The sequence below is a fragment of the Leptidea sinapis genome, chromosome 33 (assembly GCF_905404315.1).
Source record: "Leptidea sinapis chromosome 33, ilLepSina1.1, whole genome shotgun sequence".
NCBI lineage: Eukaryota > Metazoa > Arthropoda > Insecta > Lepidoptera > Pieridae > Leptidea > Leptidea sinapis.
The window spans coordinates 952,558-976,548 of NC_066297.1; the positions used below are offsets into that span (position 1 = coordinate 952,558).

General features: G+C 34.9%; 2 protein-coding genes across 4 annotated transcripts in view; one reads left to right on the forward strand and one right to left on the reverse strand.

Annotated features, from left to right (window-relative positions):
• Nucleotides 1-3,880, forward strand: part of LOC126974668 (facilitated trehalose transporter Tret1-2 homolog) — a 55,037-nt gene extending 51,157 nt beyond the window's left edge. For both annotated transcript variants that reach the window (XM_050822218.1, XM_050822217.1), the window contains exon 4: nucleotides 2,564-3,880. In XM_050822218.1, coding sequence (XP_050678175.1) covers nucleotides 2,564-3,780 — 1,217 coding nt within the window. In that variant the 3' untranslated portion in view covers nucleotides 3,781-3,880. The remainder of the gene's footprint in view (nucleotides 1-2,563) is intronic.
• Nucleotides 3,881-3,909: 29 nt separating this feature from the next.
• Nucleotides 3,910-21,063, reverse strand: LOC126974676 (uncharacterized). 2 transcript variants are annotated; one of them, XM_050822233.1, is made up of 5 exons: nucleotides 20,915-21,063; nucleotides 11,901-12,200; nucleotides 8,381-8,543; nucleotides 6,486-6,723; nucleotides 3,910-4,288 (listed from the first exon to the last, which is right to left on the reverse strand). In XM_050822233.1, the coding sequence occupies exons 1-5, from the start codon at nucleotides 20,993-20,995 to the stop codon at nucleotides 4,171-4,173; spliced, it is 900 nt and encodes a 299-aa protein (XP_050678190.1). In that variant the 5' UTR covers nucleotides 20,996-21,063; the 3' UTR covers nucleotides 3,910-4,170. The 2 variants fall into 2 exon arrangements, with proteins under 2 accessions (XP_050678190.1, XP_050678189.1); XM_050822232.1 differs by having other exon boundaries at nucleotides 3,910-4,303.
• Between the last annotated feature and the right edge of the window lie 2,928 nt (nucleotides 21,064-23,991).

Consider the following 23,991-nt stretch of genomic DNA (forward strand, 5'->3'; position numbering starts at 1 on the left):
ATATTATGACAACTCCAATTCCAACTTGTGAATATGAGGTGTTAAGGACTAATTTCACCGTTACAGAAGAACACGATTAGAAAGAATTAAGTTTATGTTTGTAAGCAAGGTCACAGATTCAATTCGCATTTCACTAACACAAGCTAAACGCAGTAATAACTAAAGCGCGTTTAAATACTGACCGCCGAATTTTGTACATTAACATATTTGGGCGCGTTTAAGAGCTGTCACTTTTTTTATGGAAAAGAAGGACAAACGAGCGTACTGGTCAACTGGTGTTATGTGATGACCGCCGCCCACATCCTCTTGCAACACCAGAGGAATCACAGGAGCGGCGCCGGCCCTTAAAGAAGGTGTACGCGCTTTTTTTGAAGGTACCCATGTCGTATCGTCCCGGAAACACCGCACACGGAAGCTCATTCCACAGCTCTATAGTACGTGGAAGAAAGCTCCTTTAAACAGCACTGTGGAGGACCACCACACATCCAGATGGTAGGGATGATATCCTAATTTGTGACGTGTCGTGAGAAGGTAGAATTCGGCGGCAGGAAACAGGTGAAACAGCTCTTCGGAACACTCCCCGTGATAAATGCGGTAGAAGACACACAATGAAGCGACGTCTCTACGCTATGCCAATTCATCCAGCGGTTCACAGAGCACTGGGTCCCCGACAATTCAAGTTGCTCACTTTCACTTTAGATATTATAACATTAAAGTTGACTTATAAACAAATTTACATATCAGTGACAGTTTTGACAGCTATTTGACACATACTATACATGTTTGATACATCAAAATGTATTGTAGAAATCACTTTTGTGTTGTCTTTAATCTAGATCAAGACTGGCATTTGAACTAGCATAAGTAAAACTGAGTTTTAATAACCTTAGATTTGCTTATTAATTTCATAAGATCGGTGACCTTGAAGACCGCAAACTGAGGCGAAATCAAAAAGCTTAAACTCAGTTTAAAGTGTCATTGGAATTGGAATTAAGGCTAAGAGTTATTAGCCCAGTTATTTCACTAGCTACAGCCTCTTTGCCTTCTTGGAAGATGACGCCTTAACTAAACTCTTCTAAAAGTTGTCTTTTCAATGCCAAAACGCCATAATTTTCTTGCAAATGTTTTATGTTACAAAGTTCATCGTTCGCACCAAAGAGAACAGTTGATAAGAGTTTATCTCAAACGACAACGATTTTCCTTGACTTACTTCCGCAGCGCACGCCCAGAAACCACATCTCTTTATTGCATACCCAAACGGTAACAAATGGGAGCCCTATTACTAACACTCTGCTTTGTTGTCCGTTCATCTGTCTCTCAGCAGGCTGTATCTCATAAGCTGCAACATGTACAGAACTAAAAATTTGACAGAGTTCATAGTAGTACCATACGATTCCATGAAAACGTATTCCAAGGTTCCCGTGCAATAAAATACTCTCTTTTACAAATCTTTCAATAAAGAACATAGTATTTTAACTTGATTTTATGGAACGTCAATCGAATCAACACATTAGCCAAAAAGGGCATGCAAATTACATTACCTCCATGTCATTATATAATAATAAAATTCTAATATTACAGCACATAATATTTCATTGTTACATTATATTAGCATCTACACAAAATATACATGTCATATACATATTATGTAGTCAAAGTTAAACACAAGATTATAAAAATAGTAAATCACAAATTTAAAAAGTCGGACACGGCATAAAAATTGTAACTAATTAGCCATTCATATAATTGAGTTTTAAAAGGACCGATATTTAACATTTTAATAGCATCGGGAAGTTTATTACATATTTGAATACATATGGCATGAAAATTTTCAGTAAACAAAGTAGTCCTGCGTGCTTTTTTGTAAACAAGTCTATTTGGATATCGAAAGTAATAGAAACATCGGGTAGAAGGTTTACAATATTAAATATTCACCGCCGCCGCCAATATTATTCTGCAATTCCAGTTGAATCACAGGAGCGTTGCCGAACTCTTAGAAAAGTGTACGCGCGAAAGCCAGACATCCATATTATGGTAGGGATATTATCCTAGTTTGTAGTGTGTCCTGCAAAGGTCAAATTCGCGGCAGGAATCAGATCAAACATCTCTTGGGAATACTTGATGCGATAGAGGGCACGATGCGTTAATAAATTATAATGGACCTTGTTTCGTCGGAATTTACTAACTGAAAAATTAAATGCGCTGATAATGACTCATACTTTCCACTAAAACCTTTTAGAATGACTGGTCAAAATTTCTATTTAGAAAACTGTTACGAAAACTTTTGTGGACTTGCTTATCAAGGTAATTAAGAAAAAACATTACACACCAATGCTATAGGAATATTTATATATTTGTTAATACTTAAACCTAAAAGCTATATTATAATGTATTTAAATAAATTAGGGTTCTTGGTTATAATTTAAAAAATTGCCAATATGTTTTCTAGTATTGTTAATGTTATAATGGAGGGCGAAATCTGATATTATTGCCAGAAACCATCAGAGTCATGTCCGTTCTATTATTCTTAATACTAATTAAATTCGTATTTTTATTGTTCCAGCGGCAATGGCAGCACTTCCAATGGCACCTGGATGCCTCATCGCCGGTTGGCTCATGGAGAAATTTGGCAGAAGAAACTCCCACTACATGATATGTGCACCATTCCTTTTGGGATGGCTACTCATTGCCTGCGCCAATAATCTAGCTCTTATGCTCCTCGGAAGATTTTTTACAGGCCTCTGCGTTGGATTACTTGGCCCATTAGGACCAGTATTCATCAGTGAAACAACAGATCCAAAATACAGAGGCATTTTCCTTGCAGGGATATCTTTAGCCATAGCTGTTGGTATTCTTGTGGCACATGTTATTGGCACTTTTGTTCACTGGCAATGGACCGCAATGATTTGTTGCGTGTTCCCAGTTATATCAATTATGCTACTAACAATAATACCAGAAAGCCCTACTTGGCTGATATCAAAAGGCCAAACTGAAGATGGTATTAAGGCTTTTGGTTGGCTTAGAGGCTATAGTGACGAGGCCAAAGCAGAACTGAAAGGAATTCTGGACAGTAAGAAAGCTGAAGAAAACAAACCAGTGATGACTTTAGGGCAACAACTTGCAAATTTAAAGAGCCCTGAACTATTGAAACCTTTAATGATAATGATTATATTCTTTGTTACTTGTCAATTTTCTGGTGTTAACGCAATTGCCTTTTATTCTATAGAAATAATTGAAAAGGCTGTAGGGAAAGGTTTAGATCATTATTTAGCTATGATTGTAATAGACTCATTGAGGACTGTGATGTCCGTTGTAGCTTGTGTTATCTGCAAGAAATACGGTCGTAGGCCTTTGTGTATGATAAGCGGAATTTTCACAGCAGTGTCAATGGTTGGCTTGTCAATGTACTTGTATTGGACAGAAGGCACCCAGACCAATATGACATGGCTGCCATTGACATGTCTGATGACGTATATATGCGCTATTTCTATAGGCTTAGTGCCATTGCCTTGGATGATGTGTGGCGAACTATTTCCAACCAAAGTTCGAGGTTTAGGTTCTGGTATAAGTTCAGCTACTACTTTTGTAGCTTTCTTTGTAGTTGTTAAGACCGCCCCTGGCATGATGTCCAATTTGGGTGAAGTAACTACGTTCCTAACATACGGCTTGGTAGCACTAATTGGCACTTGTGTACTATATTTCATTTTGCCTGAAACTAAGGGCAAAAGCTTACAAGAGATCGAGGAAAAATTCAAAAAACCCAAACAGAGTATAGCATAATTAATTTAGCTAATACGTTAACAAGAACCAATTATAGTGTTTATCTGTGATATTTAAATATTTAGAAAAATATATTATTAAATAATTATTTTAATTTAAATGGTGTTTTATTTCGAGAAATTAAAACAATTTATATTAACACTGTTTATTATAAAGTTAGATGGCACAAATATTTTGTCAAAACATTAATAATAAATGCAAATTGGTACATAGTAAAATTGAAGCAATATTAATAAAATCACAATTAAGTATAGAACATGAGGAAGAAGTACAATATTATGATTAGAATATAAAGTTACAAAATTTAATTTCGCCTAATACGCCATCAAAATGTTATTTCAAACAATATTCTATTACAATGATTCGATTAAGTACGGCCGTTTTTGGTGTTTATTTCGATCTTGGCTTGACGAGTCTTGATGCAGGGGGAGCGAATTTAGTGAAACCTTGCTGATCAAACACTGGAAGTAGATCTCTTACCCTGGCTGATACAGTTCCTCCTGTCACCCTGGAATAATATGCTCTGTGAAGAGATAAATTGATGTCATTAGAAGGTGCTAAGGTGCATCTACGTGAGTTACGCTATTGAGTGGAGCTTACTAGCTAGAGTTTCCTATCTAAATTATATATTTACACATTGATAGTTAATGTTATCACTGTGTTGAAATCAGTGAAATGTGCATGTTGCATATAATATTGAAAAGTGCTGAGTGCATCTGGATAAAAAATTATATGTTTGGGCTTTGACCAAAATTTTGTATCTTTTCCTTTGTTATTTCTTAACAATGTATTCTTTCTTTTTCATACTTATAGTTAATTTATTCAGAATCTAAACACCTTCCTATGAGATGATATACTAAGTCTACGTTTTTATTTGTTGTCACCTTATATACATTTTTTAAGTACGGAAATATTTAGAATATAAAATACAAGGGGTCTAAAAATTTACCCTGCCCTATTAAGGAAAAATAATAGCAAAACAGAAAATTTATGAGAAAGAAATCATTTATGGATTAAATGAAATTACTCTCTAAAATTTATATAAGAATTATTTTATTATTTATCATTACTTGTAAGCAACTCGTAAAATATGTTATTTATAACAAATGAAGTAAATAAATAGTGACATTGGTTAGCTTTCACTATAGTATCTTACTACTTAAAATAAGCATGCGAGAGAGAAGAATATTTCTAGATGATAGCGAATCTATAGTTACTGTAACCGATTTTTATTGACAAGTCAGCCACGCTGACCTGCTTAATATTTTGAAAATTAAACTAGCTAACCATTAGCTGTCAGTTTTGTCAGCTCGTCTATACGTTAGTGTATAGTCTAAGTCTATTGTAAAACTTTGAAACCTTTGGTAAAATGACCGAGGTGTCTGTTGGGTGATGTGTATGCTTTTACAATATGATGGCAGAAAATGTACAAAACAAAATATGTGTTACGAAATTTAAAAGAATTTTTAAAAAACGTGTGTGTGGGAACGGTTATTATAACGTGAATGATATTCTTAATGATATACTACAGACTGGAAAATAAGCGGACACCCTCTGGCTCATTAATTATAATTGTTTATTGTACGATATAACATTGTAATCCACATTTTTATTTAAAAGCCCACTGAGTTTCTTGCGCCCGTTCTTCCCAAGTCGGAGGCAGTCTATTTTGTATGGTAGTTTTTGACGTTCAATAAGTGATTTTGAATCCTAAATTGAATAAAAATATGTGACTTTGAATTTGAATTTTTCAACGCAATTTATTTTTAGTGAAATGGAATCGACGTTATAAGTTACTTCATACCCCTAAAAGTTTAAGAATTCCAATTTTATAAAATCTGTCAATCGATCATGTATGAGCATTTCAGTAATATTTCAATCTTTATTTTAAAATCCAACGTTTCATACGATGCTTATTGAAATACCAAAAGTAGGAAATGAAAACAAATTCAGAATGCGGTAATACGAGCGCGCTGTGGTTTGAAAGAAGATGTTGTGACAAGGAATGAGAAAGGAATGCTGATATGGTTTGGACACGTGGAGCAATTGAGTATAAAATACTTATCAAATACTAGCTGACCCGACAGACGTTGTCCTGATCATAATAAAAAAAAACTCTTGCGGGTGGAATTTTGTAAAATCGGAGGAAGGAATATTCCTACCAAATTTCAAGTTTCTACGCCTTATAGTTCCAGAGATATCGTGATGAGTGACTATATACGTGGAAATCTCTTATATATATATATAGATATAAGGCAAGTGTGTGTGGGTAAGTCGGTTGAGCGAGAGACCTCCTAGAACATTCGGGGCCTGAAGAGAAGCACCAGCATTTACCAGGTCAGTTCCCTCCGTCTCCGTATTTCTTTCCTCACCCGCACACCCACCTAAGGTAATTGGTAAGTCCCAGGCCCCTAGGGAGTCGCAGGAGGCGATAAAGGGCATTTACCAGTGGGAGCTCCTTGGCACAGGATGCTGGCTAGACTATGGGTACCACAACGGCGCCCTTTTCTACCGTGAATCTGCTGATAGTAATGTGTAAGCATTATTGTGTTTCGGTCTGAAATTACTGGGCAAATGAGATCGCTCAGAATTTTTGGGTTTTTCGAGAATACTGAGCGGCACTGCATTGTAATGGGCAGGGCGTATCAATTAAACATCAACTGAACGTCCTGCTCATATCGTCCCGTATTGTCATAAATAATTACCTGCTCGGTTTTACAAGCTTGGCAGCTTGGGCTGGAGTGCCAAGTTCAGTCGGGAAATATGTCGCTCCATAGAAATCAAGACCATTCTGCAGGAGAATGTTAGCTTCTTCTATATTGGCGAGGGTGATACGCATGACACTGGAAGCTTCTTTTGGGATCATGCTGCTGACGAGCTCACCGTCGATGGTGGTTATGGCACGAGACTGCGATTTTTCAGAAGGCTTCGGTGTAGATGCTCCTGCGAATTATTTATTTTACGCCAAAGTCAAATAAACTTTGTTCAGTGAAGCTTAAACTAAATGCTGTTAAATCGTCACTATAAATAAAAAAGAAATTACTGAATCTATCACATTAATATGTTCGGAAAAAGTAATGCTCGTGAGAAGAACATATAAGAAACTCAACGGACACTCTTTTCAGTCAATAGGGTATTTTACAATGGCTGTAATATACAAAACAAATTAGTTTGTAAGGCGCTGCATCTAATATATGATACGTGCTTAAAGTAATAAAAAGTAAAAATGTTTTTATTCAAAATCCTATTTTGAAATACTTAAATTTGAACTGTTATAATTTTATTAAACACTGACGGCCTTACATATAAACTTGGTATAAAGTTTATAAACCTGAGAATAAAAGAAAGCACTATGCAAAATGTTTACAAATACACATTTTGCTTATGATTGGTTTATTTGGACGAAAATGTTTCCCGCGTTTATTTTTCCAGGCTGCCTGACATTCAGGAATGTTCAGAGTTATCATTGTATTGACAGCACTATCAGCGATGTAGTCAACATTCTGCATATCTTGGTTTATTCTCTGGTATAAATTTATACCAAGTTTATTTGTAAGGCAGTGTCAGTCCACAAATTGTCATACAAACTTTCTCGTGTTGTTTTTGGGATTTTAATAATGGTCAGCAAAGTTGGTCAGGAATCAATTTTGTCGATGGTGAATACAAAAAGAAAAAAAAACATGTGTTATATATTTAAAAAACCGTGGTAGAAGTGAAACCTTCAAAAATGGTGAAGAATTTTACTATAAAATTGATGAATACATACATGACAAACGTATAGAATAAGAACATACAAAACACAACGGTTGTTGTGATGCCTTTTCTCAGCCTATGTACTACGCATGCGCGCACAAACACGTATTAACACATGTACAACGCTGAGGCCGAAGCAAACTGTGGGAGTTTGCCCTGCTGAGCTCGAGAGGAAGGGGTGCGAAGCAGAGCACAAAGATAACCACGAACACAAACATCGGGTAAGCACTTGTATAATAATTTTAAGATGTGCGTTGTTCATGAACCTCTAAACTGCATATGAGGTCCTGGTACATGTTGCTTGGATGACACATGATTTCAACCTGCTATCTCATTCCGCAAATGACACTTAACATCTTATGTTGCAAGGTGACGTGCGCAATTGTAGTGCCACTTAGAATTTCTGAAGTTTTTCAAGAATCCTGAGCGGCAGTGCATTGTATTGGGCAGAGCGTATCAATTACCATCACCTGAACGTCCTACTCGTCTCGTCCCTTATTTTTATAAAAAGAAGACGTTTATGATATATAGACACATCTATGTTCTCCTGGTGTCTATGTAGTAATACGTCGTGCGCATGACGTCAGAAGTTAATAATTATTACGGTATATTCGAGTCATACATAAGACTGTCTCTTCTTCAACTATGATCGCCTGGTACCAAAACACTGTCTCATTTTCTCCCACGTTAAATCTTATGAATGTGTCCATCTCATTCTCTCTGCGGGCGGAATCCTATACATTTACCTATTTGTGTCTCTATCGTCTCGCTTTTTCGTTTCATCGAGTTTCAAATCACGATTCCTATGAAATTTCACTTCAAAAAATAATCATTTGGGTTAACCAACCAGTTCCAGTCTCTCTAGGCGAGCCAGAGTAATGGAGCCGCACCACTTCAACAACAGAAGTAAACTTATACAGGGCATGCCGAACATCCTCCTCCGGGATCTCATCAGGAATATCGTACACATAGATTGTGAAGGTCTTCTGTGGACGGCATGGGATTGCAATCTGGAACAGAAAAGTATTTCCATCACAGCAGTATTCTTCTTGATTTGATTTTGATTTCACGTTCACCAAGTACAAGACGAAACGGAAACCGATTGGTTAATCTGTCTCAGTCCCGTGTAGGTAACGTAACTACGCGCGGCGGCCACGCCAGCGTGGCTATCCAGTAGGGACTCACGGTGCTCACAAACGAGCTGTTGACCGATCTTTTAAAATGGAGAAACTTAAAAACAGCAAAGCATAGGTACCTACTAAAGGTCATTGCGATCCGAATTTAAAAAAAATAAGCTTCTTAAAGACGCTGAAACAATCTAATTTAAATTGATTATTATTTTTATGAAATTACTAGGCTCAATGGGTGTGTTTCGTATTTCGTACTCAGTCCAAGGGCCGATCGCAAAAAGTTCTTTTTTATTTAGATGTTATTTAGATAAATAACTTTGATGAATATGTCGTGGTCTTCCAACGCATATATTACTATCTGCAGCTATGTAGGTTTGACAACGAAAGAATATTGATTTAATATTACCATTACATACCTATTTACATTACAAACTCTGATTTATTCTACGTCTTTTGTCGCATTTATAATGGGCTACAAAATAGCAATTAGACCTGATTCCTGTTATACAAATTTAAATTACCAAAATATTATTATTTTTATATACACCCATGCTTTTAATCCTCTATTAAAGATTCAAATATAGTTAGCTTATTGCCAACATTAAACACCCAATGTCCTAGTAACCATTACATCATCCAAACGAGTGTTATAATTAAATTCAGTACAACATTACAACACTCGTTTGGATGATGTAATGGTTACTAGGACTGGATTTTTAATGTTAGCAGTAAGCTAATTGTTTCAGAATCTTTTATAGAGGATTCATATTATGGGTGTAGATAAAGTCTTGTATGCTACTGTTGATATTTAGGTATTAAAACACTCACATTTTCATGTTTTAGTACCCCTTATTACATTGCATAAATTACGTTACAGTTGCATAAATAACTATTACGGGATAGTGCATCTAAGGACACTCCAGCGCTTTTACCAACCAAACCAGCCAACGGAATGACGCATGATTCGTAAATCTCGGTGTGTTTGCTAAAATCGCAGACTGTGGGGCCATCTACAATATCTTCTTTACAGTTTATAGCTAGCTCAATAATTTCATATTACGAAATAGACTTGAGATGTCACTCTTTCTAATCTAATCAATTGTTATTTATTCGAGTCCCGTATCTTCTAAAAATTAAATTTGTATTTTAAATCTTTTTTTATGACAGTAAGGGACGAGACGAGCAGGACATTCAGCTGATGGTAATTGATAAGCCCTACCCATTACAATGCAGTGCCACTAAGGATTCTTGAAAAACCCCAAAAATATTGAGCACTACAATTGCGCTCGTCACTTTGAGAAATAAGATGTTAAGTCTCATTTGTCTTGAAATTTCACTAGCTACGGCGCCCTTCAGACCGAAAAACAATAATGTTTATACATTACTGCTTCACGGTAGAAAAAGGCGGCGTTGTGGTATCCATAATCTAGCCGGCATCCTGTGCAGAGGAGCCTCCCACTGGTATAATTTTAATCTCAGAAATGAAGGAAAATCACTTAAAAATTTTTGTATATCTGTTTCCGTATTTTTACAAATAAATAAATTCTTTATTGCCATACAAAACATTACAAATATAATATGAACAAATAGGCTACGCGATGAAACAATAGGCAAAAGAAAAGGCTCAGCTTCACCTGACATGGAATTATGGATTTATGTTTTGTATGCTGCAGCACTGTTTTTCAGCCATCCCTTCCTCTCTAAGGAGTGGATTTATTAGGGCTCCCCGATTACCTACTTAAGCTATTTTTTTATAAAATGTAATATTAAAAAAAAAGTGTTTTTATTACCCTTGCAAATATATGTAAGTGTGTGTTTGTGTTTATCAACTGATATACCTGTCAACCATCTTTTTGGCTGCCTTAGCCCTATTCATTTCGCTGAAAAAGCTAATAGGCTAACGGTCACATAGGAGGTTTTTAGTCGGTAGGGGGTACTAGAGAATGTGCACCCCTGAGCTTCTGGACACATGGACTTCTTCGTAAGGGCCCAAATAACTAAAACTAATCTCCTCTAAAAGGGCACTCAAAAAATATCTGAGTTACCCGCAAATCGCACCTAAATAGGTTTTACTTCAAAAATCGTCTCCATTTAGATCTTAGATGGATGTTGCTCAACCACAGTGTCTTCAAGAGATTTCCTATCCTGTACACTCAAACGATGTGACAATTCATCATAATTTTCGTACGGTGTTTTAGTGTAGATACGACAAGGGTACCTTCAAAACAGTATATTTTGCCTGGTAATACCTTTGCAATTGCTTTGGAAGAGAGAAAAAGAAGCAGTGAAAACCTGCCATTACATTTTCTGTTTGTTTGATTGTTTGATTGAATCCCACAAAAAGAAGAAAAGCAAATATTTAAGAGCTTTTTACACATATTTTGTTTTTTTGTTATATCCGAAAAATTATAGCAATTAAACATCAAAATGATTGTAATATAAGTTAATATCTAGGCGTTTTAAAAGTGTATTTTTTAGAGATCAATTGCATCGCAATTGTGGTGCCGCACAGAATTTTTGGGTTTTTCAATAATCCTGAGCGGCACTGCATTGTAATGGGTAGGGCGTATCAATAACCATCAGCTGAACGTCCTGCTCGTCTCGTCCCTTATTTTCATAAAAATAAAAACTACAGGTAGTAAATACTCAGTCGCGCTTGACATTAGCTCCTTAGTAATTTGAAAGCACTAGTGTGAAGGGTAGAGGTAAGAAGAATCATCTGTATGATCATATGAAAAAGTGTCCCTCAAAAGCATTAAATTGGGGTGGCGCCACAGTAGCACCAGGGTAAATCGTAAAAGAAGCGCCAAATATAAAATAATACTAATCTAGGTGCACGTTTTCTCATAATAATTCAGTTAAGGTTATATTTACTACATTAATTAATAACAACGTAAATTTGTGAATTTAAATAATAATATAAATTTTAAGTTGACAATAATATTACTTTTTTTTACTCGACATACTTCAATTCGTTTAGAATTGCTACATTCACCATACTTCATACCATACCCTGTGCCTACACCAGCGCCATTGTGGAAGCTTTTTGAACTGTTATTTACTACATAAGCTGGACACTTTTTCAACTTTTCTCCCTTAAGGGATACTCCTTACCTCTACCCTCCATAGCCACTACCTAAAGCACACATTGATGAATTTAAATTGCTCATGCATCATCGGGCTGTCAGAATGTTATACGCTACATTCACCAGTATATTTTAAGTAGGTATTTAGTACCTTTCTATAAAATCTGGATCCTGTCACTTTGTGGAATCCCTTCTTGAAGACCATTTGGTAATCATCAACGCTTGAGAACTTAAAGAGTATCCCGGTTGCGGTCTTGGTCAAAGAGAAACACCCTTTGAACTCCATTTTCTCGCAGATCGTCGAGGCTTTCTCCATGCTGAGGCCATGTGAGGGAGTGAGAAGGAAAGCCCCTTTTGTAAGGAAGTGTTCTGAATCAGATATATCTGACTCGCTCTCTCCGCCCTTCATCATCGTATGGATTTGTTCCTTCCACATGTATGAGTCTGACATCTGGTAAGAATAAAGATATAAGTTTGAGATATTTTATGTGTAATAATAATATTTATCTATATCCATGCTTTAAATCCTCTATTAAAGATTCTAAAACAGTTAGCTAATTGCCAACATTAAAACACCCAATGTCCTAGTAACGATTACATCATCCAAACGAGTGTTGTAATGAAATTCACTACAACATTTTATTTTCAAAAATTAATAACAACACTCCTTTGGATGATATAACGGTTACTACGGCTGGCTTTTTTAATGTTAGTTGTAAGCTGTTTCAGAATCTTTTATAGAGGATTCATATTATGGGTGTAGATAAAGTCTTGTATGCAAATGTTGATGCTATTTTCAAACGATAAACCCACCATCGTGTTTTAATACCCCTTATTTCATAACAATTGCATAAATAACTATTAAATACAAAATTTCTAAGGCACAATATATTTTACTTAAGGCTGGGGACTAAGCCAATGGCCTTGAGGAATCGAGCGGTGCTAGGTTACCTCTCTCGTATAAGATCGCTATAGTTTTAATTCAGAATTAGAACCATTTTTAATTTATTACAAACATAATACAATTTTTTAACAAAACTGACAAAAGTATGTCATGTTAAATAGTATCGGTGTACAATTAATTAATTTTGGTACATTTTTATCTAGATTGAATGATTAACATGGCTCCAACTGTAAAAGTAAGGGGTGGTTTCGTGATTTTTATTCACACTGTCTATAAAAAATAGAAATGTAATGAAAAAATAATTTTCTTCTCATATTCTGTAGATATATAATTATTTTTTGTAAAAATATAAGATTTATGTAAACCGTCGAGAAATGGTTTCAACTATGCGTTATTTTGGCGATTTCTCATGATAGCAGCCTTAAATAGTATCAGCCCATGAACATGGCACTTGCAACAGTGCCATGCCTTCGAAGGTCATTAGGAACGATATCCCGTAAGCAAATTAGAGTTATATTTACTGACCTTTAAAGCTTAAAATAGTAGAATCAATTGAGTATAATACTCAAAAAATGATTGTTATGTGTATAAACGTATATAAGGCATCAAATTCTTAATATTATTCGCTTTTAATATTTTTCTTGCCAGTGGATTACGTACCTAGTATTAATTAGTACTGAGTACTTACACAACAGTTTAAATTCTTTGTTCAACTAAATAATAATATCATTTAAAACTGTTTATAATTAATGTATTTAAATTGAATACTTTTTAAAGGATTAAAACGCATTTATCTGTAACTGTATTTTTCACATAAGATATTTGCCTCAGTCCACCTCAAAACTTGCGTCTGCAAAGTTTACGAAACCCGACGCGTCGGGTTAAAGAATTAGATTATTAAAATGTAACTTTTACGCAAATATTTTATGTTAAAAATATAGTTACAATCTTTTATAGATAACAAACACACTGTAAATGTAATAAATGTTAATTGCAATAGATTTTTTTTACTTTGTTTCAGTATTTACGGCAAGACTAGGTATAAATGTGAATGTAAATATGTTTCTTACGCTTTTACGCCGTAGCTACTGAAACTATTTTGATGAAATTTGGTATAGCGATAGACTAGATCTTGGGAAAGGCTACATTTTATCCTGGAAAAATCCATGGTTCCCGCGGGATTTGTGAAAAACTGAAATTCACTTCGATGTGCCATAGCAAACTTCCTCGAAATAAGATTCATATAATATGTTAAGAACGGAAGCGAAAACGGGAACCGGAATTGGAATAGGACATGAGAAAATCTTCAATCCCAAACATATTACTATTTTTAAAAACCCCTTATCTACGCGGACGTAGTCGCGGGCATCAGCTAGTACCTAATATATTTGTCAACGAAAAATGTAGTTCATGAAAACTAATAAGCATACAATAGTATGTTACGATATGGTTGATCGGAGTCGAGGCATCATTCATGGGTGCCTTCTGCTCGTCTTAATTATAGCATTGTTTTTGATATCCGTTGAAAAAACCTATCAATTATTATAGACGGGAATTTAATAAGCTGTGTCGAAATCGCTGACCTCAATTATCAAATCAATCATTGAATACGTATTTTTTCTAGAAGATTCTTTAACATACAGTGGGAATCGTCCTTGCAAATGCTAGCAGCCAGACCAGTGCCTTTTTCTGCGGGGAACCAGCAATCATCACCAGCTGAAAGACGTCCACTGCTGTACAAAGGCCAAAAGATCTCCACGACGATCGTTTCAGCGCTGCCATCATCCAACGTATTCCGGCGATCTTAACGAGATCGTCGGTTCATCTTGTAGGGGGCCTACCAACACTGCGTCTTCCGGTACGTGGTCGCCATTCGAGGACTTTTCTGCCCCCGGTGGGGCATTTTTTTTAAATTAGATATTACTAACCAATAATTTCAACGTTACTTTTTTACTAAGGAACATATAGAATTTACATTACTAAGCAACTTTGTAAAAATTCGATCATTACAATAATTATTTCGTTTTTCCATATTCTGGGGATGAAATAATATCTCTATAGAGCTGTAAAACTGTGCGTTAATAAATTATCTCATAGAATTATACAAAAATTAATAAAATAAATTTAAATTAAAAAATATTAACGGTCACGAATCGAAACATAATAGTTGCTATCCCTCAATTTGTATTTGATTGCATTGAGCAAAAATTGATTTAAATCGGCTTAATAGTTTAGGAGTTCATCGCGGACAAACATGGTCTGAAATTTTTGTATAATAAATACTAGCTAGCTAACCAGCAAAGGTTGTATTGCCATATAAAGTAATAAAAAAAATATAGTAGTTTACATTTTTGGGGTACAAAAAAAGCTGATGGTTTGTCCTACTATTCCATAAAAAAGACAACCAAGAAAACATGCCAAGCTTATTAGTTTAGTGTGCGTGACAAGCTACGTCTTACACTCGCGACTTGTATGTCACTTTGTTCTAGTGTGCGTGCATTACTTAAAAGGGAGGTTAACTTCCGGTGGCACCTTTGCACAGGATGCCGGCTAGATTATAGGTACCACATCGGCGCCTATTTCTGCCGAGGAGCAGTAATGTATAAGCATTACTATGTTAGTGAAATTACGGGGCAAAAGAGACTTAACATCATATGTCTCAAGGTGACAAGCGCAGTTGTAGCTCAGAATTTTTGGGTTTTTAATCAATCCTGAGTGGCACTGCATTGTAATGGGCAGGACGTATCAATAAATTACCATCAGGTGAACGGCCTGCTGGATTCGCCCCTTATTATCATAAAAAAAAACTGACAACCCCAATACTTGTGACATTTTCACAGCGGTAACAGTTTTTCTAGACGTAAAATTATAATCTAACCATTTCACAATTGTCACGCCTGTCACCGTAGAGAATTAGGAAACAGAATTTAGATGCTCAAAAATCCCTTAGGTACTATTAAAGCAGGTAATTTTACACATTTTTATCCCAATAAAAAGCATAAAAGGCATTTATTTTCTCAAAATTTATTCCTTTAGAATTCTTTTTGATGTAATTTCTAATGTACTAGATGCTACTACCGCTTGGGAAACAAATGGCGCTCTCAGAGTGAAAAAGCGGCGCAAGAAGCTCTCCCAGCATTCTTTTTTGCGCTCTTTTTAATATAAATATTCTCTGTTGTACTGTTATTGCTATTGCTATAAAATAATTATAATCTAGTCCCAGGCTGTCGGATCACTTAGATATTCAGCTGTGGAGTAGGAGGATTTAGGAGAGAGCCGTTTTTTAAAAAACATTTTTTCTAATTTATTTACCCTTGAAGCTATTATGTATCTTATGAAGCCTACTAGAATTAGATTACATTTTAATACTTACCCACGTTTACTCAATTAAAAACTAAAGAGGCGTAATTGCTATTAAACTTACAAGGAGTTACATAAATGTCAGTGCCTACAATCATTCTATTAGTCAACTACCAATTAATACCATTTTTGGGTTTATATTGTTGGTCAATAGTTGTTTTTCTATTGTAAGATTGTTATTCTATTAACTTCAATACTAAATACACACATCAAAAAAAGTCTAAGCAACATGCATGATATTACAAATTTACCATTTATATTACATATTTCTAACCCCCTTATTCATAATGGTCCGCTAACTTTAAACAGCCGCTAAGGAGTGTTTTTTCTCATTCTGACTTAGGTCAATAGAAGAAGACAGAGTGCGAATTAGCAATGCTTTAAGTTAGCAGACTATTATAAATAAGGGGGTAAGTCTTTATTCACTCAAAGTGCATGGGTATGTAAACTTTTTTGTTATTGATGACATACTGGCTGGTTGTAAAAAAATATTTCGAATATGTTTTGTTTTTTTCATAAAAATAAATGAAAGGGAATTTGTTTGTATTTTAGTGCATTTTTATTGCTACGTTTAGTCTTGATTTTATAATTTTACCAACCATTTAAATAAAGTTAGCGACAAAATTGAATTGTTAGATATTCTTTACGTCATGGAGCGACGTCATTTGACGGCAAATAAAATGCAAAGAGCTGTAGGGATGTTGCAAGCAGGAAGAAATCAATCTCAGGTATCTCGGAATTTTGGCATTCATAGAAGTGTTATTTGTCGTCTTTGGCTGTGCTACAATAATACAAGGGAACCCGCTGAACAGCATTCAGGCCGTAAAAGGAGTACAACCATACGACGAGACCGGACATACAACTGACTGCAAAACGCCAGCCGATGTTAACCGCTCGAGAGATAAGTTTGATGCTACAAAAATCAAGTGGTGTTTGTGTAAGCCCCCAAACTGTACGAAAGTAAATGAGTACGGCCTACGAGCTCGACGCCCAATAAGGTGCCCACCGATACGTCACGGGAATCGCGTTCGTCGAAATGAATGGTGTAGAGAACGCAGAACATGGGCCTAAGAACAATGGGATAAAATTATGTTTTCCGATGAGTCGCTATTCGGGTTTAGGCCTGATACAAGAAGGGTGCGAGTCTACCGTCGGCCCGCAAGTACTGAAAGGCTCAGTTGCATTCAGGAAGTTCATCCATACAGCGGCTCAACAGTTGTGGTATGGGCGGGTATTATAAAGAACAGGCGAACTGAGCTCGTTTTTGTAAATGGAAACATAAACGCTGAAAATTACGTTGAGGATATTCTCAGACCTTATGTCCATCCATTTGCACAAACCTTTGGATCCGACTTTACGTTAAAGCATGACAATGCGCGTTCACATACAGCTCGCGAACCAGTCAATACTTGGTAACGGAGAACGTCCGGGTATTGCCCTAGCCTGCACAATCGCCAGACCTCAACCCTATCGATCACGCATGGAACTTGCTCTAAAGACGTGTTTTGAAGGACTTGGATGGAGTGACAACAACCCAACAGCTGAAGGATTTGCTACAATTTTATTGGGAGCGAATACCGCAAGATGACATAAACTCATTAATTCAATGAATAATCGTTTCCGATGAGTTCTGAATAGCAGAGGAGGTCATACTTTGTATTAAATTATCCTATTCTTTCACAATAAATTCATTTTCTTTAGAAATTTCATTTTGTTAAAAAAATGTTTAGTTGCTTATGTACCTTAGTTTCTGCAGTATATTCTAATATTGTTAATTTCTGTTATTAAAAGCACTTATAAAGACAACAGCTGTTATTTTTACATCATAGGACTCTAAAAATATTATTTAAAAAAAAATACGTTATTATTTGAAAAACCATCCTAAAATTTAAATTAGTACATGGTTCTTACACTTTTTTGTTGTGTGTATTTTGAAGTTATACTTCTTAAGGCGCGTTATGAAAAAATGATGAGAGTGTAATTTTAAGATGTACGCACAGTTACAGTGATAACATAAAAGTAACAGGGTGAAGTTGGTTCCTAACATTTTTTGACGTTTGCGATATTCGTTATTTTTTTTTTGGTTTCTTCGTCTATTATTAGGATGGGCAAAGGCTTCAAGCACATACAGCCGTATCATACAGGACGAGACAAGCAGGTCATTCAGCTGTTGGTAATTGATACGCCCTGTCAATGGACAATTGTAATGACAATGCAGTACCGCTCAGGATTATTGTAAAACCCATAAATTATGAGCGGCACTACAATTGTGCTCGTCACCTTGAGACATAAGATGTTAAGTATCATTTGCCCAGTAATTTCACTAGCTACGGCGCCATTCAGACCGAAACACAGTAATTTTTACACATTACTGCTTCACGGCAGTAGTAGCCGCCGTTGTGATACCCATAATCTAGTCGGCATCTTGTGCAAAGGAGCCTCCCACTGGTGATTACCAAATTTGTTGTATTTACATTAAATACATAGTATTTACAAAAATAGTTACTAGAATATTATCTATACCTATCATAATTAACCAATTTCATGTGAATAAATGTATAATAATTTGACCGAAAGGTTAGACACTAGATTTAAATAAACTTATAACTGCTTTATTAAATGTTTTAGTTGATTTTAGTTGAAACATTTCTTTCACCAAAAGTTAAAACATAGAGTTACTCTAAACCATAGATCATTAATTATTATACGTCTAGATAGACGATGACAGTTGTGAAAACGTGGAAAAAAAAAAAGACGTTAGTTCTAAACTCAATTTTTAAAAGTTTATTGTCTGTTTTCCATAATTACTTCTCACCATTGGCATCTCAATATGACTAACTCTTCTTGTAACAATTCCGGTTGTTAGACAACCGATAAAAACAGGCCAGTAATATTAGTTTAGTGTGAGAGCTACGTCTTACACTCGCGAATTCTATGACACTTTGTGTTAGTGTTGCTCACAATAGAGGTTACTCTATTGTTTGTTCTCTGTTGAGGTTGTCTAACAACCAGAATTGTTACAAGAAGAGTTAGTCATATTGAGATGCCAATGGTGAGAAGTAATTATGGAAAACAACCTTTGAGGGAGTTCAGATATATAACAACCTGCCCTCAGAAATAAGAAATGCCCAAAAAAAATTAACTTCTTTTAAAGCGAGCCTTCAAAGGCACATACTCAATAATTATGAAATGTTTCAATAACATATGTAAGTTGTTTTACGTCTTGTCTGTTTGCCTAACATTGTATTGCATTCTGTACCTACCAAAATCATTGTTTTGAAAGTACCTACTTTAATTGTTTAAAATATTAATTTATCATGTAAGTGACAATAGGTCTTAATGATAATAAAGTTATTTAAACCTAAACAGCAACAAACTCTATATAAACGTATAAATTCTCTAAGCACTTTATGTAATACCATCTCATTTGTTAAGCCTTTCAGCATGGTCTTACAATATACTATCGTATAGACAAACAAATCGTGCGAGAGAGAAGAATATCTATAACGGAGACACAGCATCTATTTATATATTTTTGCTCTTAATAGTGATTTTCATTATTATAACACTAGAAATAAGGGATTGTTTGTAACTAATTATAGTAAGTAGGCTTCATAGGATACATAATAGCTTTAAGGGTAAATGTACACACTTCTATGATAAAGTCCCAGCCACTGTTCAGGCATTATCTATAAATAAATTTAAATGTTTTATAAAAAAATGGCTCTGTCGTAAATCCTATTACTCCACAGCTGAATATCTAAATGATCGGACAGCCTGGGACTAGATTGTGATTATTTTATAGCGATAGAAATGACTGTACAATATTGTATATTTTTATTGAAAAGAGCGCAAACAAAGAATGCTGGGAGAGTTTCTTGCGCCGCGTCTTCTCTCTCAGAGCGCCATTTGTTTCCGAAGCGGTAATAGTATCTAGTAGTTATTAGAAATGACATCAAAAAGGCATTCTAAAGGAATCAGTTTTGAGAAAATAAATGCCTTTTATCGTTACTGTTACCGATTAATTGAATGATAAGTCGTACAAACTCAGCCATGCTTGCCATTTTGAATAATCAAGCAGAAGCAACACATTGACAAGTTGTTCACGTATTATCGGGCTGTCAGGTCATCTATACGATAATATATTCTAAGTCTACGGTTAAACCTGTGTTGAGGAAATAAAGATATTGTTTAGGAAATTGTATTGGAAATAAAGATATATAATGAAATAGTATTTTATGCGACAGTTTTTTTTATGATAATAAGGGACGAGACGAGCAGGACGTTCAGCTGATGGTAATTGATACGCCATGCCCATTACAACGCAGTGCCGTTCAGGATTCTCAAAAAACCCAAAAATTCTGAGCGGCACTACAATTGCGCTCGTCACCTTGAGACATAAGATGTTAAGCCTCATTTGCCCAGTAATTTCGCTCGCTACGGTGCCCTTCAGACCGAAACACAGTAATGCTTACACATTACTGCTTCACGGCAGAAATAGGCGTCGTTGTGGTACCCATAATCTAGCCGGCTTCCTGTGCAATGGAGCCTCCCACTGGTATCCCAGTTGTATAAAGATTATCAAAAAACGCGAGTGGCGCGGGTTGCGATTGACATTAAAATGTTTAGTCTATTGATTTGAACATGAAAATATTATGTATGTAACATAGTAGGTATTACCTAATATTTCTATGAACCTACCATACCTTACCTAGATTAAGTTGTCTGTGACACCAAAACAACGTTTTGTGCTTTTTTGGCGATTATATTACGGTAAACAATGCTTTTTAGGCCATAGAGTATAGACTTTTTCAAAAATTACTGATCGTGGATATATAAAAATAGAAAAATAAATAAATGACCTCAAAAATATTTTAAAGAGAAATAAGAGATTAACTCACCGAACCTCGTCCCTCTTTCTTCTGATTCTTATCTTCTTCTTGCCTCTGTTCTGTATCAGAAGCACCTTCGGCTAAGGACATGGTACTATCACTGACTCCGACACGCGCCCGCGACTGGTTTTGCTCCTCCAATGGCAATCATGCGTGGAGACGCGCCTAGAACAAAAAGATATGGAGTGGGACTTAATTTATAGTTTTGTTTTTGTGTAGGCGTCCTTTATTACATGGAAGCTTAGTGCATTTTGTAAATTGGTATTTTGCTTGTTTTGGGATTATTAGTTAATAGTTTAAATGTCGCCACGACTGTGAGCACGATGCTGGAAATACGGTCTGTACGCGGTGGCAATATAAAAAAATCATTGAACTGTTTTTTTCATCCTGCAAAAAGCCCAGTTATTTAGATCTATCATAGTTTTAAAAGGTATAATATCGTTTCATTGTTTTATTCTCAATGCCCAATTATGTATCATACCGTAGATATTTTCTATTTTAATCTATGTGAAGTGACGCAACAGAAAAAATCAAACGTCTTGAACTACACGAGTAATTAAAAAATGTGAACTTATTAAAAAATAAACTCAACAGTTTAATTGAGTTACAGGAAATGTATAATGCTATACACACTATATATAAATAATGCTATATTATATATAGCATTATTGTAAAATGTATATTATTTTAGTAACTATAAACACATATATTTATTTTAAAAATATGACATGGAGCAGAGTTCTCGAAGACAGGATAATCCAGCCAGCACAATTTTAGGGAAAAGAACCCACTCCATGACGCCGCCACAAGTAATAACATTTAAGCGAGTGTAACGAAGCCTGTCACAAAAACTCAAAAACAACAGGAAAGAATGTGTATCTACATTACACTCACTTATTACCTCTACATACCAATTTACTATCTTTATTGCTTATATTTAAGCATGTATATAATTAATTATAAATTCCTTTATTTTTCTATAAATAATTGAATGCTCAAGAAATGAAGCAATTTTATTGCTAAATAACTCACACCCAAACATTTTTATGATAAAAATAATCAATTATATATTTTTTTATTATGACTTTGAATTTATTCATTGTGTAATTGACACAAAATTACGAAATATGTAGTTTATGGTTATTGTTTTTATAGTAAAACTTGAGATGGTGTAATAAACTCATCTTAATCAGTCAATTTTAGAGGACCACTAAATCTAGAAGCAATTTTGTGTATTTTCTTATAAATAGTTATATTAAATAATATATTGTACTTATTTTATTACAGAATACTGTCTTTCATCGTCTTAAATAAAATAGAAAAGTGGTCAAGTCTGATGGTTTCTAAGTCTCTGTTTTGGTTTCTTATTTTTGTTGTTATAGCTATAGTAATCTCTGTCGATATCAAGCTTTTAGGTGATTTATATATTTATTATATATTATATACCTGTTTAAAACGGGTTAATGAGAATATACCCTACGGAGACAGACAGCCGCCCTACCCTTACCGCTATACCCTTTGGGCCTAAAACTAAACCTTAGTTTTTTTATGGAAGAAAGGAGCGTACGGCTCATCTGACGTAAAGTGATCACTTCCTTCCATATTCTCTTGCAACACTAGAGGAGACACAGGAGCGTCGCCAGCCTTTTAGAAAACTTTTTTTTAAGTTACCCATGTCATGTACCAACTCCCCATCCCGCCACTTGTCCGTTTGCTCCCTTTTGTCTTATATATAAAGAAGTCGTTCTAGAAATACCGCACAAGGAAATAATTAAATGACATAAATTAAATAACTTAAGTAACTAACTTAATTATTATATTAAATGATGGATTTAGTGCGATGGCAGATGCAAATGTGCGTCATACTACGAATAAATTTATGATGTAATTCACTACAGTTTCCTCAGATCCTATCTAGCAATAACAGCAGATGTTTATAGAATTGAACATTGAACGAAGATCGTGGCACTCGCAGTGTGACGGTCCCGAAACGTCAACAGATCAAACTTCACAATTAAGGATACATGAAAACGCAAGGCATTGGCACATTAAGGCCTTGGATGGCAATATCTAAACGAGGGTCAATACCTCAATGAAAAAATATTTGATTCCTTATAAAAATAATTGTTGTTTTTTTTTCATTAAACAACATTTTCATAATTTATATATTTGGTACGATCAGATACTTAATATATTATATACAGTCATGAAAATACTAAAATCAAAGTGCATTGCGCCTCCACAGATTTTTAGTAATTTTTATTACAGGAAATGTATAAGAATGATCTATTATAGGTAAAATATTAGATCGTCTTGTATGTGTGTAGTCAGGATATGGCACATAGGGACAACTATTATTTTACATTTATAATACACGTCTTTTTCAGTGAACACACATAATTAATCTCTTTGGTAAACGCATGGTAACACTATTAAATCAAACTTTTGATTATTTAAAACATGATTTTCACAGAATTATAATATTATCTTTAACAAAAATATGTCGGAAATTATTGTTTATTTTTTTGATACCATAAATTTAAAATATTTGGATAGTCACGGTGAGTCGTGATTAAATAATTGATAATTCAAAATCAATCAAAACTATTCAAGGAATGTCTCACAGCAAAATTAAATAAAACAGTAGCTCAAGATAAATCGCTTTATTCTCTCTATATTAATACTTATATAGATATATTCAGCGAAACAAAAAAAGAAAATTCGTAACACCGCTACGCAAGAAAAATGTCGTGAGTGAAAATTGAAACAAAATATACATTTACCGCTGCCCTCCAACTAGATACCCCGGGCGTAAACGCAAAGTGCTGCAACTAATACTACGCCCAAGTGGGCGTACTCGAGCCAGTCTAGAACAATGTGTAGACGTTGACATGCCACAATATTTTCTGTTAAACTTTGCTGATAATTAACTAAAATGCTGGGTTGCGTATTAAGACTTTGTAAAAATAATACTACAAGAAATAAGAGAGACACTGGGATCACATATTATAATCAGTATTTTGTATTTTTTAATTTCAATAAATAAAAAAATTAAAAAAAAAATCAATAATAGATAACACGAAGCA